Source organism: Diadema setosum, chromosome 7 (genome assembly GCF_964275005.1).
Source record: "Diadema setosum chromosome 7, eeDiaSeto1, whole genome shotgun sequence".
In the NCBI taxonomy this organism is placed as follows: Eukaryota; Metazoa; Echinodermata; class Echinoidea; order Diadematoida; family Diadematidae; genus Diadema; species Diadema setosum.
This window is the reverse complement of record NC_092691.1, coordinates 38227607-38246396: the sequence shown is the minus strand read 5'-3', so window position 1 is coordinate 38246396 and position 18790 is coordinate 38227607. Positions and strand designations below refer to the sequence as shown.

General features: G+C 38.1%; 1 protein-coding gene across 1 annotated transcript in view; it reads right to left on the bottom strand.

The window, feature by feature from the left end:
• LOC140231219 (uncharacterized) overlaps positions 1–18790 on the bottom strand; it is a 148367-nt gene that overhangs the window by 15273 nt on the left and 114304 nt on the right. Inside the window, exons 5-8 of the mRNA XM_072311365.1 lie at positions 18525–18585; positions 15451–15526; positions 10686–10789; positions 5753–5848 (exon numbers count right to left, since the gene is read on the bottom strand). Of these exons, the coding sequence (XP_072167466.1) occupies positions 5753–5848; positions 10686–10789; positions 15451–15526; positions 18525–18585 (337 nt within the window). The remainder of the gene's footprint in view (positions 1–5752; positions 5849–10685; positions 10790–15450; positions 15527–18524; positions 18586–18790) is intronic.

Genomic DNA, 18790 nt, shown 5'->3' with positions numbered 1-18790 from the left:
GTATAAAAGTCCATGGGGATTTTAAAACCTGGGACTAAACGGGTTTATAACCAAATGAGGAAAGAAAAAGGGCCAAGATTTAGTCATCAAACAACATATCAGGAGTATGGCTAGTCCATTTTCAATAAAGTCTTTTCCACAGAAATTGACAAGTCTCTCTAGAACAGTTGATTATATTAATTGTTATCTATCTTGGATCACATGTGCAATTACACATTACACACTTATGACAAATTCTGAATCACAGTAATCATGATAGATACTGGTATGTGGTGCAAGATGAAAATTTTCAAAATTTTCATTGCATAAGAGTTTTCTTCAGTAGGATAATTATGTATCCACAATTTGACATCTTCCTCTATGAATAAACAAACATGAAACTCTTTCGGGCCTATAAACTGACTATTCAAATAATGCTTCTCATATTCTTGCTTTACATTTTAGCTTACATTCTCCATTATTGAGAGTTACATTATACGTAAAATATATCTATCATATTCATGAGACATGCATTAATGCACAATCTACATATACTGTATAAGCTGTTATTTTTGCGAGGGTTTAATTTTCGCGAATTTCATGAATCACAGTTGGATTGCGGATTTAACAACACACAAAAATGTCTCCATGCGACCTGTTAATAGTGCATTAATGTAAGCGTCGGCGTCAATTCGTTAAAACAACATCTCGCGAAAATGTCTATGACCTCGTCATTCGCGAAAATATCTGTACACGAAAATAACAGCATATACAGTATGTAATAGAGATGTTTACCGATGTTTGCCATTCCACCTCAGACAGGGTCAACAAGAGTTCAGAAAACAAAAGAATATTGTCGAATACACACCAGTCATAAATCTTGCACAGCAGAACAATGATGTTTACAAAGTCTTTTTCTTCTCGTTGAACCTCTATTGAATATACATTCTCCACACAGCAGTGAAATATTTGAAACCATTGAAGATGAAATACACTACTGGGGACATTCTTTCTTGCATGTCTACATGTATCTTTGGCTTTAAAAGCTGATAAATTGTGATAATGACGGATGCTTGACAGTATTTGTTATCACAATAGCGGTCTAACACAATTTTGCACACAGGCAACACTGCACACCTCAACACTAATTTGAATTTTGGGATATTAACCCCTTGAGGACCAGGCTGAATTTGCCACAACATGCATTTCCCATAGACACTTGTCTGAGTATACTCCGGACTCATCCTAAACAGAATAACAATGTGTGCTTTTCACTCCTGAATTTAATCACAGGTGAAGATTTTCTGAGGCAAAATTTGATATCAAAACAATGAAAAACCATGCATAGCAATATTTAGGGCCTACATTTCATGTTTGCTTTTCTTCTTTCTTTCTTTTTTATTTCTTGGGCAAATAAATCTCTAGGTCACAGGGCCAGATGAGGAACTCATGCTTAATGAGACATTTTGACATACCACAGAATAGCAAAAAAAAAAAAAAAAAAAGGAATCAATTGCAAACAAATGATAATAAAGTTTCATACTACACAATGACTCCTTCAACACAAATTTTCTCTGTGAAAAAAAAAAAAATGAGACTATTCAGCATAAATGGTCTAGCGCATTGTTCTGCTGACTACTATTTCTGAAGGAATTTGAGTTCAAAAATTCAATGATTGATTTCCTTTTGGACTGACTGTGGCCTGCAGCCTGTACCTACGTCAGTTATCATGAATCAAAAGAAAACTGTGAGCCCAGATGCATAACATCTGTGCTTTTACATCTCTTTCATAATCTATAAGTTTATTATTCAAGTAGTACCACATCAACAATGGATTTGCAAGCAGCCTCCCAGCATGCAACAGCCCCTCTACCAAAAAACAAATAAAACAAACAACAACCAAACAAACAAAACAAAAACAAAACTTTTTTCTATAGGGCCCTTTTTGATTCTTGATGGATTTATCACAGATGCAGTGTACCTCTCTCAACTGTTTTTTTTAAGTAGCTGTTGTTGTTTTTGTTGTTGTTGTTGTTGTTGTTGTTGACTGTTGGACTGAAGTCCAAGTTCAACAGGTCAAAGGGACAACTCCAGGTCCAAATAATTTTGGGCGAAAGCATCTAGTAAAGGATATGTCAGACTGAAAAGAGGAAGGGGAATGTGGAACTCAGTGAAAAGCTATGAGGGGGTCAAAGAATGTATAAATCCTGGTCATCAATCAAATTCATAATCTCTCTCTCGAATCGCATATTCCCCAAAGTTTCTTCTGTGGATGGCACGTATAAAGCTATCATCAAAACAATACTGCGGTATACAATTTGTATCTTCATTCATCAACTGAATTGACGAAACATGGGTGCACTCATTCTAATCATTCACTTAAAATGTTTACTGTAGGCCCTATCATTTATATTGATCTGCACTGTAGTGATGCATGTTTCCTCACAAGATATGACATGTTTATGGATGAAATAATCCATACATACAATGTATCTGTTTAACTATTCATGGTGTGGGGGGGGGGGGTCAGTGAAACCTCATTCATCCACATTGCCTCATGGCTCATCACCATTCTGAGAGCTGCAATTGTTGACAATTAAGGCAATTCAGCACGAGCCATTTGTACCATTGCTTCTTTTCCATCCACTTTCAAATTCACCTCGAAAATAACCTTTCCCTTTGCTCTGTGGTAAACAATTGGGTAATGGAAAAGCATAGCATGAAAGCAGCATCTATCAGAGTCTATCTCTTTGTGTAGCAGGCCACTTTATTTTGAAGGTACGGGTAATTATGGCATGGCTGCTCCTAAAACTGTGAGGACACTGAGAAACAATATTGGATATCCACGAGGGAAGGGCGGAGAAGGCTGAATTATCACTCACAGGGGTGTCATTTACAGCAGACTTTAAGGCCCGGTCCCACTGGCCGACGGACACAAAGCGTATGCAGAAAGGACACAGCGGACGAGCAAAATTTCGGGGATGGCTTCATCCGCTTTCATCCGCTCCAGAAATTGACAAAATTGGCGAAAATTGGCGGTAACAGAACGGAAATAGAACGGACGTGGGTAGTATGTAGTGGGGATGTCAAACGGATGTTCATCGGAAGCCTAGCGGATGAAAGCGGATGGAAGGGGATGACAGCTCCGAATTGGTTACCGGAGATAATTGCGAAACGGACGCATAGCAGAAAAAGCGGATGCAGAGTGGATGCAGAGCGGATGCAGAGCGGATGCACAGGGGATGCTTTCGAAATGCTTTAGATACGAGATGCATACGCTTACATCCTTTCTATTAACGTGCTATTAACGATGTAAAGACGTTCCACGTACCATATCTTTCCTCCCTCTTTCCGTTTTTAGCTGCAGCGGATGTGAGTTGCGAGGATGCCCAGAGGATGCAGAAAGGATGCAGTGGACGTTTAAGGGATGCCGCACGGACATACAACGTTTGTTGCTCGTATGTCGCGGATTTACATCGTACACAGCGGAAAGTTCATCCGTTCTAAAAGTTTTAAGCAGCTTAAAACTTTTTGCGCGGATAAAATCACAGTGGACGGATGCTCGATGGATAGAGCGGATGAAACACGTATGCGATGGGTACACAGCGGATTCGTAGCGTTTTCCAACGGATGGCAAGATTTTTTGTACGCTTTACATCCTCTTTGCATCCGTAAGTGCAGTGGGACCGGGCCTTTAGACAAGGAGGTGTGTACTTCCATCACTGCACACATACAGAAAGTGGGTCGTCAATATCTCACACACAGTCACTCTAGCAGGGTTCACATCTAGATCCCTTTACCTTAAGGTTTTCAAAACTTGAAGTTTTGTAAACTACGATAGTCCCCGAGGGAACTTAACTTCAAGTTAGTGTAGATGTAGACGCACATAGTTTTGAAAACTATGACAAAATCTTAAGGCGAAGACACCACGAGAACACCATAAGATTTCTCAGGGTTTTGTCGTAATTTCGTCGTGGTTTTGGGAATGCCCCCCACAGAGCGCTGAAACTACGACAAATGTGAACAGTTTTGTTAACCACGACGACGCTCTTGTAGTTTTGAGGGACCTTTTACGGGCGGAATTTTGTGTGCAGTATTTGCCAATGCGAGGCGCTCTTTATTTTCTATCGTAGTTAGCATTAACTTGAAGATTTGCTAACTGCATGTAGGTGTGAACGGCATCGAAGTTTTGTCGTGGTTAAGGGATGGAATTTTTACGATCGTAGTTAGTATAACTTGAAGTTTTAGGATAGGTGTAGACATGGCTTCTAATTCTCAATACACAGCTGGCCCAGGGGTTGTGTATGTGAGCAAAGCACTTTCATGTATTATAGTCACATGATCTGAAAACCTGTTTGCTTTAATAGTTTTGTTTTGCTTTTTGGGAGGTCTTTTTTTTTGGGGGGGGTCTTTTTGTTGTTGTTGTTGTTGTTGTTGTTTATTTATTTGTTTGTTTGTTTGTTGTTGTTTCTTGGAGGAGGGGGGTGTGTGTTTCGTTTTTACATAAGATGTTTTTAGACCCTCCAGTCGGTTGAGATTCTGAGTATCACATTAATCCTCCCTCCAAGGGTTGAAAATACATTAATAGGGTGAAAGTTTCTCATAGCAAATGTAAAAAGCAGTGTTCTTGGTGATAGACACAGGCTTCACAGAACGCACTTATTTACAAAACATCAAGGGGGATTCTTGGAAAGGGGGAGGGGCTAGGGTAGGAACAAATGTATAATGTACTCTTAAATGAATACCACAAGGATTGGAACAATCATCCAACAGCATTCCCACTGATAGAGATTCCCACTGATCAGTTACTAGCCGAAATTTAAGGAAAGTTTACAGCATCTGCAGCTTCTTATACGGATACAAACACAGTTTCACTTCCAAACCATGTTCATTTTAAAGCATTATTTTATTAAACTCATAAATCAGACCAAAAGGCAACTTAAAAAATATGTTTGACAATTTTTAGGAAATTATGGGAAAATCAGTGACCACTATTCTCTGTTACAACTGAACCTGTTAACCAGTATGTGGTTAAGCTATAATTGCCTTTTGCGTGACACATGGCATTCCGCCAAAAACCCAGTGGAGTCTACAGACAGACATTAGTAGAACATATAGCAGCATACACACTTATCATGAAAAACCACAACTTCCTACAGGCACATGGGGTCATGGACAACTGCACATTAAAAATTGAAAATGTTTCCCTGAAGGTAGACAGTCTACGTTAAAATAACTGCTACTTTCACTCAACTGTCACTTAAAGGGATGTAAAGATGGTATTTGGTAAGATATCAGCATTTGCCAGAGTTTCAAGCTTAAATGTAGACCCTTGTAGGGCAGATTATTCTTTCAAAATCCCTGTATTTTATTGGAGAGTCAAAAGGTTCCATTTCTTTCAGATATCTCCTGTAATAACTCTTACAGATATTGTCCCATAATGACAAGAAATTAAACATTGCATAGAAGTAATCACTCTGATGCAGTGTCGGCATATTTCTTGTCAAATACTACCTCTCCCATGTGTACTAGAGAAAATAACGACCGTTACGTCCATAGTGATAATAGCTCAGTTCTCTTGAGTAAGTCAATAACAGATATCTCTGAGTGAGTTCAGAATAGATATAATGACTTATAAAAATGATGAATCGTGATGTGAGAAGTTAAGCACATTAGGAAAGTTCAGGCGGAAATCTGATAAAGGGCATTCTGATTACCAGGAGGGGAGGGCCACTATTTTCGACTGAAATACAATATGTTTTTGTATACCCACCTTCTCTGTATCTGTGTGGATTCCGATGGCATTTGGGACGACAAATGCAGTCCGCTCTTTGGTTATCCTGGAGATTGTTTCAAATCGCAGGGCAATCTGGGAGGGGAAACAGAATCAACACAATCACCAAATCAAAAATGCTCTACGGATTTCCTTCCATTCCCTCAGTAAAGTATGGAAGATAAAAGCATGTTCTGTTGTATTGTTTGTTTGTTTGTTTGTTTGTTTGTTGTTCACAGATAACTATCAAATTACATCCATTATGTTGGTGGAATGCTATTAACATAGGCACACCACATGGGACTGCACACAAACAGGTGTACCCTTTCTGGGACTCTGTACAGTCTAGCCAAGACAGGTATACATTTCATACTGTATGAGTAGAAGACAAGGAAAGAACAAATATGAGACATCATGTCATGTTATAATCCATTTAAGGTCATGAGTAAGGAGAGTATAATATGGGCAAATTTTTTACTAATTTTCCATTTGGGCAAGCATGTTGGTAGGAGGGCTGAGATAGTATGTCTACCCTTCTGGGGGCTCATGAAGCCTGTTGAGGTTTTTATTTTGGAACTGAAAAGGCTATAAGTGCATGACAAATGGTTATTGCAAGATATTTCATGACCCATGAATGGGTTATGTGATTGTTCTCTACATACACCATGCAAACACAGACATTTAAACTTTGCACCCTTAAGCAGTTTGCCACATTTCCCTTACCTTTCATAGAAAGGTTTTCCTATATGGAATGACACACGATGAAATACTTTGTCGTTACTTTTTGTAGACATAGGCTTTATAATATCATTCAAATTCAAATTAATTATACATCATAAACACTTCCCTGGTTGCAATGGTAAATTACCATACACCTTGTTGCATGTCCTGTGCAATATACAACAATACTGAAAAACACAAACCAACCAACATTGATACAGCCTCCTACACATTCTCCACTTGTTGTCGATACTATTAAAGACAGTGATGTCATATAAGTCAACCATGGACATCATATTTTCCTCTGAGCATTGAATTTTCAATTTATTGACTCTCTCTACCAAATGCAGTGATCCCCTCCATCATCACAAACAGTGGAGTAAATGCACAGCTCTAGATATGGGTACGTTTTGCCTGTGGAAGTGTCACCAAATTTCAACATGGGCTTTAAAGGGACACAGGTGGTCATAGGAGATGAGAAAGAGAGTAGCGTCCCTGCACACAGGGGACAAATAATGGATGAGGGGCTTAATGAATAGATGATGTGGCCCCGGGGAGGGATACAGAGGTGTGAGGCCCGCATCTCTCCTTTCACACGTGGACTTAGCAGAGGTCTAGGCCAGGACGACTTTCTGATACACCAGGAGGATACTTAATGAGGATGAGGGTAGGAGGTGCAGAGAAGACTCCAACATCAAGGTGGAAAACAATGACTTGAAATATAGATGAATGCGTGCGTGTGTGTGATGATGATGTGTGTGTGTGAGTGCCATGGTGTTTGTGTGTGTTATGGTGTCTGTGTATGTGTGTGATGGGGCTTGTGTGTGCATGTGTCATGGTGTCCGTGTTTATGTGTCATGGTGTTTGTGTGTGTGTGTGTGTGTGTGTGTGTGTGATTGGTGGTGTTGTGTGTTTGTAATGGTGTTTGTATCATGTGAATAGTTGTGAGTGTGACGGTATTTGTGTATGTGTGTGATGGTGTTTGTGTGTGCATGATGGTGCATATAATATATACAGTGTATGAGATGGTGTTTGTGTGTGTGTTTGTATGAGAACTGTCCTATTCTTGAAACACCAGCTAGTATTACAGGCCAATCTTCGTGGTGGTTCATCTTTCTTTCGACCTCCTTGCAGGAAATCTCTGTCTGTGAATTTTGATCTTTTTATCCACCCAAACTTCTTCTTTCCAGTATAGTCCCCCACTTCAATATTGCAGTGGTACCGCATTTCTCGCATATCTTTCTGATATGAAAATCTCGAGATACTGCCTCTTCATTTCTCAACTTACATGCAGCATGCTGATCCTGACTGTAGAGGCCAAGTAAGCTGTACATATTTTGGGGGTAACCTCGAAGGAAATGAAGGGTTGACCTTTGCTTTTGTTTCATCATCATCATGTGACCAAAAGCACAATATTACAGTCCTGTACGGCCAGATTTGAAATAATATCATTACACTAATACAGGACTGACACTTTGACAACTGACCTTCTTGCATATTAATTTTCTGTCATAACAGGGTAGGGAAGCAAAAACATTGTTCCTCCAACATCATACAAACGTGCCATGCTGACAGCTTGGCATGTTCACTAATTTCAGCAAGAATATCTAATTCATTCTGATGGCTTCGGTCAAGGATATAATCATCTTCAGCCAAACGGTTTAACACGCTTGCTTCAAAGGAAAAAAAAGAAAATCTTCCAAGAAGGGGTGGTGTGCAACTGCAAAGCTAAAACCGTATATTCACAAAATGATATCACCAAGGTTTTTTCCTCACATGATTCCCTGTTAATTTTTTAACAGCACGGAAAACAATCTATATTTCAAAATGGCCTAAACACAAAGAAAAATATTGTAAGAAGGACAAACTATAATGTATATCATTCATTATTGGGTGCTGGTAATTTTTCTCTTCAGGCCAACAGGTAATGTTCCATGGTGAAATTCATAGGACACAGATATATATACTGCCAGGTTAAAAAATGTATTCTCATTTCCCAAGCTATCAAAAAATAAGAGAAGGTGATATAACAAGAATAGAGAGACGCCTACAACAGAGATATCAAGAGTGTTAGAAACTAGAGAAGAGAGAGAGAAAGGAGGGGGAGAGAGAGATATTATGTATACGGACAAAAAGAGAAAGAGAAAGGAGTGGCTATATATGTTTACTTGTGTGTAAACAGGAGACAGGTAAAAAGATACGCTGACAGAAACATCTGAACAATCCCTTTAGATGAAAATTAACTTCAGGTGTTTTCATCTGCAACTGGTAGGTTGTTCTGGGCATATTTAGCAAAGCTTTCCATGACAGCTAAATTGTAGGTGCTTGAGGTTACACCTGCTACAAGTACAATGCGAGTTCATCTGCAATTGTCCTTAAAAAGGGGTGGATGATAGTCTACGGTTTTAGATATTTTTTCCTTTTTTGCCACTTTCAGCCTGATTTTATAGGGCTCGGTGACTATATAAGGTTCACAAGGCTGACTCATGCTAAAATACTTAACATTTCCAGCTGATTGTAGCAGGGAAGCAAAAAGGAATAAACATAGTGCTTGCAGCCTGAGGGTTGTACCTTACTCTTTTGGATTTACCATTACCACAAACCAGAAAGCAGCCACCTAGGATCTGATAACTTTTGTTTTAAAGCAAGTCACAACATGCCAATATTGTCAAAGTGTAGTACTGAATTTAGAAATTTCATGTTTTAGTCCAATAACGACAACGAAATGACCCAACACTTTGGAGTAATTCAATCAAATTCAAAGGACAGAAATAATTTTCATATGGCAATCAATCATAGCAGATATTGAAAGAAAGGAAATCTCATGTACATTGTAGGTGACAAAGTTCATTTGAATTTTTCAGTATTTACAGCCAGTTCTTACATCCACATGAATGTCAGCAGGTGTGATAATAAACATACCCTACGAGAGAACATATTTTTCATTAGGTTTTGTTCATCAAGACAATCTGGTTAGATGGACAATGAAATTTTTTTTTTAAACACGCATGTATCTAATCTTTCCTCCGATTTCAGTTCACCAAGAATGGTTATCATCATACATACTTCAAAAATTCACTTTCCATCATGCATTCTCTCTGTCTATTTTGGGCACTCCTGCCGATGAAACCCAATCTCTTAGGAAGTCTGAGCAGAGAAAAGTTTCAAGTGGCTGGGACGGGGAATGGAAAGGAACTGGCAGAACAAATCTACCTTCATTACCAGCCGCACTGACAGACAGCCGTAAGATGAGAACATTGAGAGTACAGTCACCCCCTGCAGAGATGGGACCATTTCCAACATCAAAGGCAGGCTTTGGACCTGGCTAATGTTATGGAGTTGGCAACTAGTAACCACTCCAGAGAGCAGAGCCAGCGAGATTAACATCAGAGACTAATTTTGAGAGACAGTGGAATTTTGCCCTCATACCCGACATGGTATACAGTCAGTGGGGATTAAAAGAAGATTGCTGTGGATTAAGAGATGTCTTTTTTTGAAACAAGAGTGAACATTGAATTGTGGAAATTCTGTACTGCACCAGAAAACTGCTGACTAAAATGTGTATTGATTTACAAGAGATACTATCGAGATAAAAAGTAAATGGCTAGATTTTGTCTGATTGCCACCAGGTCCCCCTACCCTTCCCTGAGATAATGACATTGCATCTATCATTATGCAGTGCTCAACATTTTTTAACTCTTCATACTGTCTTCTGACAAATGCTGACCTGTCTAGACTAAAAAAAAGAAAAAATAGACAGTGGTAGTGGGCTCAAAAGCAAACTGAACTGTACCATGCTGTATCGTGCCAGATTAAGAGCATTTGAGCACTATGTGGACATAGCGTATAACTCATGAGTTACGTTTGGATTGAAGTCAAGAGGGGTCACATGCTGTGTAGCGATGCACCTGGTTACCAGTGTCCTTAATATTAATCAACTCTTTGTATTATGACGTAGTGTGTGCTATTTGCATAATTTTATGGTATGGTACGCTTGTGGACCACTAATAGCATTCAAGCGCTCTCTGGCATGGCGTGATGCGGTACGCTTTGGGAGCAAATCAGGAAGTGGTCCACTTTTGGCACAGTTTGATACAGTATGGTACATTTTTGGAGCATTTTGAGCACTTCGCTGGCACATGTGCAGTACAGTTGTATTTTATGGCATACCTTTAGGAAAGCACTCATAAACCACACCTCCTTAGAGTCTTACCTGCTTTTCATACATGAAGATGTTGGAATGGAAACACAACCAGTTCTCTGACACAAACAGTCTTCCCTGGAGAAGAATGTCTTTGACTAAGGCACAGGAATACGCTGCAGAGGAAATCATAAAATAAAAATAAGAAATTGTTACTAATATTTCCCCGTGTCCAAAGTCAAGTAAGGTTATTAGCAACATGTACATGATTGATCAGAAAACTTAAATGGTGTGATGGATGTATTGTATGATATAACATTAACAAAAGTTTACATAGGTCTTTTTCATATAATATAATATATAAATATACATATTATTTGAAGTTTGATTCTATTGGAGGTGTATTTGCATGGTGCTCAAAGTAGATGAAAGAAAGTACACATATACTTTTAATTACTGTAATCTCTTTAACTCATATATTTGTCAGCTAACCAGGATGAAGTATGATTTAAAGTTAAGAAGTCTTGTCAAGAATGTCCAAGTCTGAAAAGAGAGGTCTAATAACTTCCATGGTAAAATACATTTACCCTACTCAACTTTAATAGGACTGTGCACACAGGCAAAATCGGAGAATTGAGATTGCATTTGAAAAAAAAAAAAAAAATCACCTTCAGCACTCATCCACAAAATGGCAAAACTCTTGCTAGCAGCTAGCAAAGCAAAAATGATGAAATAATGGGATAGAAAAAAGCGATCACGCACTCATGATTCATTCAAAGCCATGAAGCTTAACATAATTCTTCTTCTCACCTCATACATCAAAAGCCTTTTGCAATTTAAATGCTTGCCACAAAAAACTCACGATGCAATCACTATTTTGACGCCCACAACTAAAATGGGAAAAATACTGAAATGTCTGTTGCATTTCAAAAATTCTAAAGTTAAACATCACCTACTTGTGAATTCACAGCACTGAGACCGGGGCCCCAGTTCATACATCACCCTTTATGGATGGCATGCTTTATTAATTGCTGTTTCCAACGCAACACCTAGGCATTGGCTTATCCTCACTTCAAATTTCAGTTGATCTAAAGATGCCTGCAATAAGTGTCTCTACAGTAATTGCATTTCCCTCCATGAAATGAGGCCAGATATTTACTCTCATTTCAAGTCAAACTAATGGTTGTTAATGAAAATCCATAGTTTCAAAAATTGACATCAGATAAAACACTGCTGCCTGGAGAGAGTTTTGATAGTTTTGGTTTTTGGGTTGTTGGGGTTTTTTTTTTTCTTCAATTTCCATAATTCTGAGGTGACAGAGCACAGACCATATACTCTGGCTCTATAAATGAAATGAAGAAGAAAGATGTGTGTTTATGTTGGCCTTTCTTCTCAAACAGCCAAGACATTGCTTCATGAGTTCCTCCAGATTTATGTGTTTGCATTCTTCACATCTTTAAATTTGCAGATGAAACATTGACAATGGCAGGATGGCAGAAATTAATACAGATTATTTCATCTATCTCACACCAAACCCAAGCTGTCGGTGTGGGAAGAAGACAACGCAGCATTTCTTATCACTTCACCTGAGAAGATGATTTATCGGCGTCTGAACTCTCTTTCTTAGTTTACAAGTTGGCTGTCATTTTGCGGGTTATTTCTGATATTTACTGTCCGTCTTTATAGGGCTTACAGAATCAAATTGATCAAATACCTCCACATGACCTTTCGAGTATAATGACTTGTGCTATTTGGATGGCTGAAGTCATTTGTGTGATAGCTACAGATGGGTCTTTTCTGAGCTACGAGGCAATTTTCATCAGTACGAGATAATGGCATTGCTCACTTTTCAACTATGGGGTGAAATGAATCAATAACCATGGTTCCCATGGCAACAAAGAATGGGCCGCCTTAGGTCACTCGGTGATCAAAGAGGCACGCTACATTTGTTCAGAATACAAATTGACAGGTTAAATATGCACGTCTGAAGAATCTGTGCATACAACCTGCATCATTGCAAGAGGGTTCCATTCTTTTTAGATGTTGTCGTTGTCTGTAGAATGAAAAAAGGTTATAAATTGTCGAAAGAAGATGTTGTTGAGAGTTATGTATAATGTATTGTCAAAACTTTGCTGTGTCTTTTAATAGCCACATGTCATGTCTTTAAATAGCCACATAATGTCATGTGGTCTCATCTAAAAAATTCCAATGATGGATATTTACCACTACATTCACTTGGAAAGCATGACTATGGGCTCTGAATGTGATATTCAAAACTTGTTTGTTTGCTCTTTGAATAATAAAACTGGCAAGAAAAAAAAAAGATCAATATATGAATTTATCTGAACAAATAAACAAGGCATTGAGGTGAGTTGTCATTCCGTATTACAGCCACTTTATCTCATGGACTGTGTATGCTGAAGAGATTAACCGCTAAAATGAATTTGTAAACACTTTGATTAAATGCTTTATATACTGACTCAATTTCACTTCATCAAATATAATTACTGGAAATGGGTGCAGTATTACTAAATTTGCTGGAGCAGATCATTTGGAAGATAGTCATCACTTATTTAAATCTATTTATTCTAAAGTACATCCATTCTGGAAGCTACGCAAAAGAGATGACAAGATAATCTCTTTCTTGCTACATGCAACTGCTTCAAGATACTGTAAAAGTGGATATTTTCGCGTGACTACTTTTTCGCACTTGGCCGGGTGAGAAAGAGTTTTGCACGTTTTAAATTTCACGGAATCAAGACACAAAGTACAGGAACATACAACAAGCAAAAATATTTGCATGCTTTTATTTCCACGCTAGTTTCCGGTTGCGTGAAATGCGCAAAAATTTCAACATCATGAAAATTTCCACTTTTACAGTAATTAAACAGTCAGGTGTCAGAATGCTAACCAATATCCCCTCCCACTTCTTGCCTTGCCAAGATGTCTGAATCCAGGATTGAAAAGAGCTTGTCACAACATGATACTCTATTGCCTTAAAAGAAAAATGATACCTGCAAATTTGGTCTTTTTTTTTTGTCAACAAAGGAAACCAGATATGCACAAATGCCACAGCAAAGAAGAATCCAGAGCACATTAACGGTTGTGATTTTTAGATTCTCTCGGCATATCAAAGAATTGCCACACATTTTTCACTAACACCAATTTACTATCAAGCTTTCAAAGAGAAATTTCAGCAATAAGAGCAAAATTTAAAAAGGAAAGAAATTAAACTTTAATCCAAATTGGATGAAAATTCAAGGAAGTTGTAAGATTGTGAAGTTTCGCTAGTTCATGAACAGGCAATATGAATATGCATATAATGGTGAATTGATGATGTCTTCCCTTTGAAACTTGCCATATTTAAAGTGTTTACATAGAATTTTGAAATATCCATTTTTTTTTTCATCAAAACACAATTACTCCTAGTCTAAACTCTTGCTATATCCAATTGATCATAATTTTGGAAGATAATCTACCTGGATTAACATGTTTCACACTAAAAGAGCACAAAAGTTGAGTTTTTGTTATTTGTTTGTAGATGAGCCCTGGAAAATTGTGAGGGAATGACATCTTCAGCTCACTCATTTACATATTCATATCAACAGTTCAAGAACTATTTTGCAAAAATATGTGAATCTTTGAAATTTCATAACTTCCTTATTCTTAATCTGATTCTGACCAAATGTTCACTCTTGTGCTTGTCACATATTAACCTTTCTTTTCAGACAAATTTTGATCCGGTCTGGAATTCCCACTTAATATGGAAACAAAACTGAAAGTGTGACTATGCATTACAATATAAATGCGAAACACTGATAGTTCTTAAAATGAAATATTTGGATTTCCTTCAAAACACATCAGCCAAGTACAGTACAATACAAGCACAATGAAGGTGACCTACATTTGACAGCCAAAACAAGGGAGAATAATCGGACACACTCCAGAAACAGAATGCGCCCTAATTTCCTTTGCTCATAACACAGCTGCAAGTAATCATACAGTCCTGGCTAAAACACTTGTCCGTTGCCTCTGACACGCAATATGACAATATACCTGCCGTCGTCGTCGCTAACGATGCAAATTTTGATAAAAGTACCCTGCACAACTGACTCTAGTTCACATCCGTCAACAACTGTTCAAGTGTTTGATGACATTTCCTGCAGGCCAATTTCCATATCAAACACCAGGTATTAATTCACTCTTTTTTCTTCTTTTTTTTTAAAGCACTTACTGCTGCACTACCTTTTAGCTTACAGTGTATGCATTTATTCATTAACAAACCTGATCTACTTTCTATTCTTTCTTTTTTTTTTATTCAGGTCCAATATCGCTCCGAGACAGATAGCTTGAAACAGGTTTCAGAGTAACTGGTGCAATCTGGGCCAAAATTGATGCCAGAAACTGATTATTTGGCTGGAATTGTATCATAACCTGGGAAATAACATTTTGTTACATGGAAGGCAGGTGATGTAAAAAAAAAAAAAAAAAAAAAAAAAAAAAAAAAAATCACATTTACAAACAAGCATTCTTATCAAGATTGATTGTACTATTTTGGTACGTACTGCATTCATCGGCACCTTACTCACTAGAAATTACTCTCTCTCTCACACACACACACACATCATATTTACGTATAAATGTATGTATGTACATGTATGTAGGAGAAAGAGAAACATACTGCTATATCCCATCTGATACACTTATGGGAAGGTTCCATTCATTCTTCTTCTTTTTTTCTTACAATAATTATGAAAAAAACTAGCTCTAACCAAAACAAAAAGAAAGGATACAAAAACAAACTAAAACAAAACAAGATGACACAGTAAATACTTACAATTTATGACAGGTTCTGTGTCAGGAACACAGGGGAACAACTTGTGGAATTGTTTGTTGCGGCTATCATGGCCCATCTGTAGAGAAACGAAGCAAGATGTTATTGGTAAAAACATGACTTTAAACATCGACGGTTGGCATTCGCTGTTCCTCTCGGAGCACAATGAGCTACTCTCAGGGACTGTCTACACAAAACTCCTGCCAGTAACTGATCTGATACATCAAGCCATCGGTATGAGTGGAAACGGATTGGTCAAAACATGCTTAATAGTAAATGGATGTAACATTCAGTGAGCAGAACAGGGCCACTGGTTTCATCGCATTATGACAGTGAATGGACCGCATCCTCCCCAGTGCTGTCTAAACGCGGATACATCAACTCTCAAAACACCATGGCACTGACACGAGCCTGTATCACATCTCTATCCACTGAGTAGGAACTGGGTGCATGGCTGTGTCTTGCCCACCACTACATTCATCTGTCTCACCATGCCAAACTAACTTATCAAATATCAATCTATCTATCCATCCATCCATTCATCAATCCATCCATCCATTCATCAATCCATCCACTCATTCATTAATCAATCTATCAATCTACATCTGTATATCTTCATCTATCCATCCATCCATCCATCCATCCATCCATTCATCCATCTATCTATATATCCATCTATCTCTCTATCTATTCACCCATATGTATATAATTATCTATCTATCTTTCTATTTATCTATCCATCCATCCTCCACCCATTAATCCATATATCTATCCATCTATCTACCACATCTATCCATCCATCTATCAGTCTATCTCTCTATCTACCATCTATCTATCTATCTATCTATCTATCCATCTATCTATCCATCCATCTATCCAATCACCAATCTATTCATCTATCTCTCCATCTGTTCATGTATCTATCTACTGCTATATCTACTAATATCTCTCTCTTCCCATCCATGCCTGTATCTGTCTGTCCATCCATTCATCCATCCATTCCCTATCTTTCTGTCCATCTCTTTGCACACTTACACTTTGAATAGCCATATTTGCATTCATCCATTAATTCATTATTAAACATACTATACATGGAACGCTGATAGTTCTCAAATAATATGACAAGAACTGTCACACCGCATCTGATCTGCTCGACTGCACACCATCCACATTTCTCAAGGTCTCCATGGTGATTTCATACCCCAATATATGAGCCCTGATGATGTCACTAAAAACATTTCAATTCTAATTCTACATACATGGACAATAACAACAAGGAATCTACAGTTTCTCGATGCTGTGGACTTGACAATTCTGCTTCGTCATCTTTGAGGTGTCATCTTCAGCCCTTCAAACAGTCAAGCCCAGGATCACTCTGACACCCAAAGCTTCTCAGCAAATAGACATCGAGGCTGCCATTAATTTTCCCTCGCTGTTTTTATCACTGGATGCTCAACTCTGTTTGCGGATCAGATTTACTCGCGTCATCCCACATTGATCTGTTAGATTGATCTGGTTTGTGTTGTCCCATGGAAGCACAAATATTTTCAATTAGCTTCCATGAGCACTTCTAACCTTCACTCCAAAACACATCAGATCAGTATCCTGGGAACTATTTACTCATTTTTACTCTAGAATAATTCTGCTTCCCGTGATCATTTTTTTTTTTTTTTTTTGGGGGGGGGGGGGGAGCATAGATTATAATTATAATACTGAAATACTGCTAACTACTGCATACTGCTAACTACAGTCCCACTGCTAGTATTGCTGTCTGAAATCCAAGCTAGCTATTATATACAACACAAAGATACAAGAATGGCAAGCTAGTTTTATACATCACAAAGGCTGTTGATTACAGACTTAAATACACATTGATTCTCAAGGCAAACGACAGTTGAACTTCCAACTGATTGACAAATTTCCCTGCATTGATATTTAAATAAGCATCGATTATTTTCGACAGAATTCGCCATGATAAAAATTCACAGGCATACATAATCGGGTTGGACTCGAACTAACGATCTAGAGACACATGCACGTACCCTCTTACACACACACACACACACACACACACACACACACACCTCACTATATGATGCAGTATTTGGTACCCCACTGCACCAATTGAGAATTCATCATTTTGCTGAATTATTCTTCTTCTCAGTGCTTTACCCTAAATTGACCAAGAAAAAATAACAATAGTGGTGAAGGTATTCTTTTTTTGCACTTTATGGAAGAAAATATAATTGTGATGGTAATCTTAAGGCAATAAAAATAACACTTATTTTTCATCTCCTTCTCTTATTTCTGTACTGAATAGTATTATGCTAAAGTCTTGTCACAAGAGTGACAGTACAGGCAGTGCATGCATGTGCAGCTCAGCAGCAGCACTCAACAGCAACATCAGTATCACGGCAATATGCAACATCTGCGCAACATCTGTCCACATACATGCATAGTTGGTGGATTACAATGGTCTCTATCTGAATGACTGGCTGAAATTACAGTAACACTTTCTGAAAAGGTTAAAACCATTTGTTATTATAGTAATTGCATACATTACACAACACATGCCAGAAATGAATTGGCATTGGGATCATTACCATTGATCACTAAAATTTGGTTGCTATGACAGCAGTATACAACTATGTATACATCTTAAGAAAACAAGGTGGTCCTATACAGAACGCAGTAACCAGGGGGTACGTCAGTGTCCAGAGTGCGGCATGCTGAATCATGGGTGTATTGCATACATGTACAACGTTAACTCTTTATGTGCCACGTTCACATCCCCAACTCAGTCGACAGCGTGCCAAGTTTACACATTCTGCTCAAACGCACAAGCCCGCCCTACTGAACGATAAATCGTCAAATGCCACAGTACAAGAAAAGCACTTCTCATGGTTCTGTTCCTGTCACATGTAGCTTGCATTTTATGTAGTGATTGACTATCAAGCTGTGTTCCCCACTGGATTTGAGAGTAAATTCTAAGATTCTGTCACTATTTTGTGTGCAAAAGTCATGCCTCTTCAATAATGCAACTTCTGGTCAATTGAAATAAGAAGAAGTCATCTTACCTCCAGCTTGGAGACAGCATCAGTGAAAGCCTTGGACACCGAGTTACCGAATGACTTGGATCTGGGTAGCAAACAAACACACGATAGAAAAACAAAACAAACACAATGTAAGGCAAGACTTTTATACAGTGATGAATACTCTAACAACATGTAGGTAATGGTAGATCAATGTTTGCCTGTGACCACAGACTGAAAACATCATTTCTCAGAATCTACATTGGTGGAAACAGAAAACACTTCACTGCAAAAATAATTTCAGTTTTCAT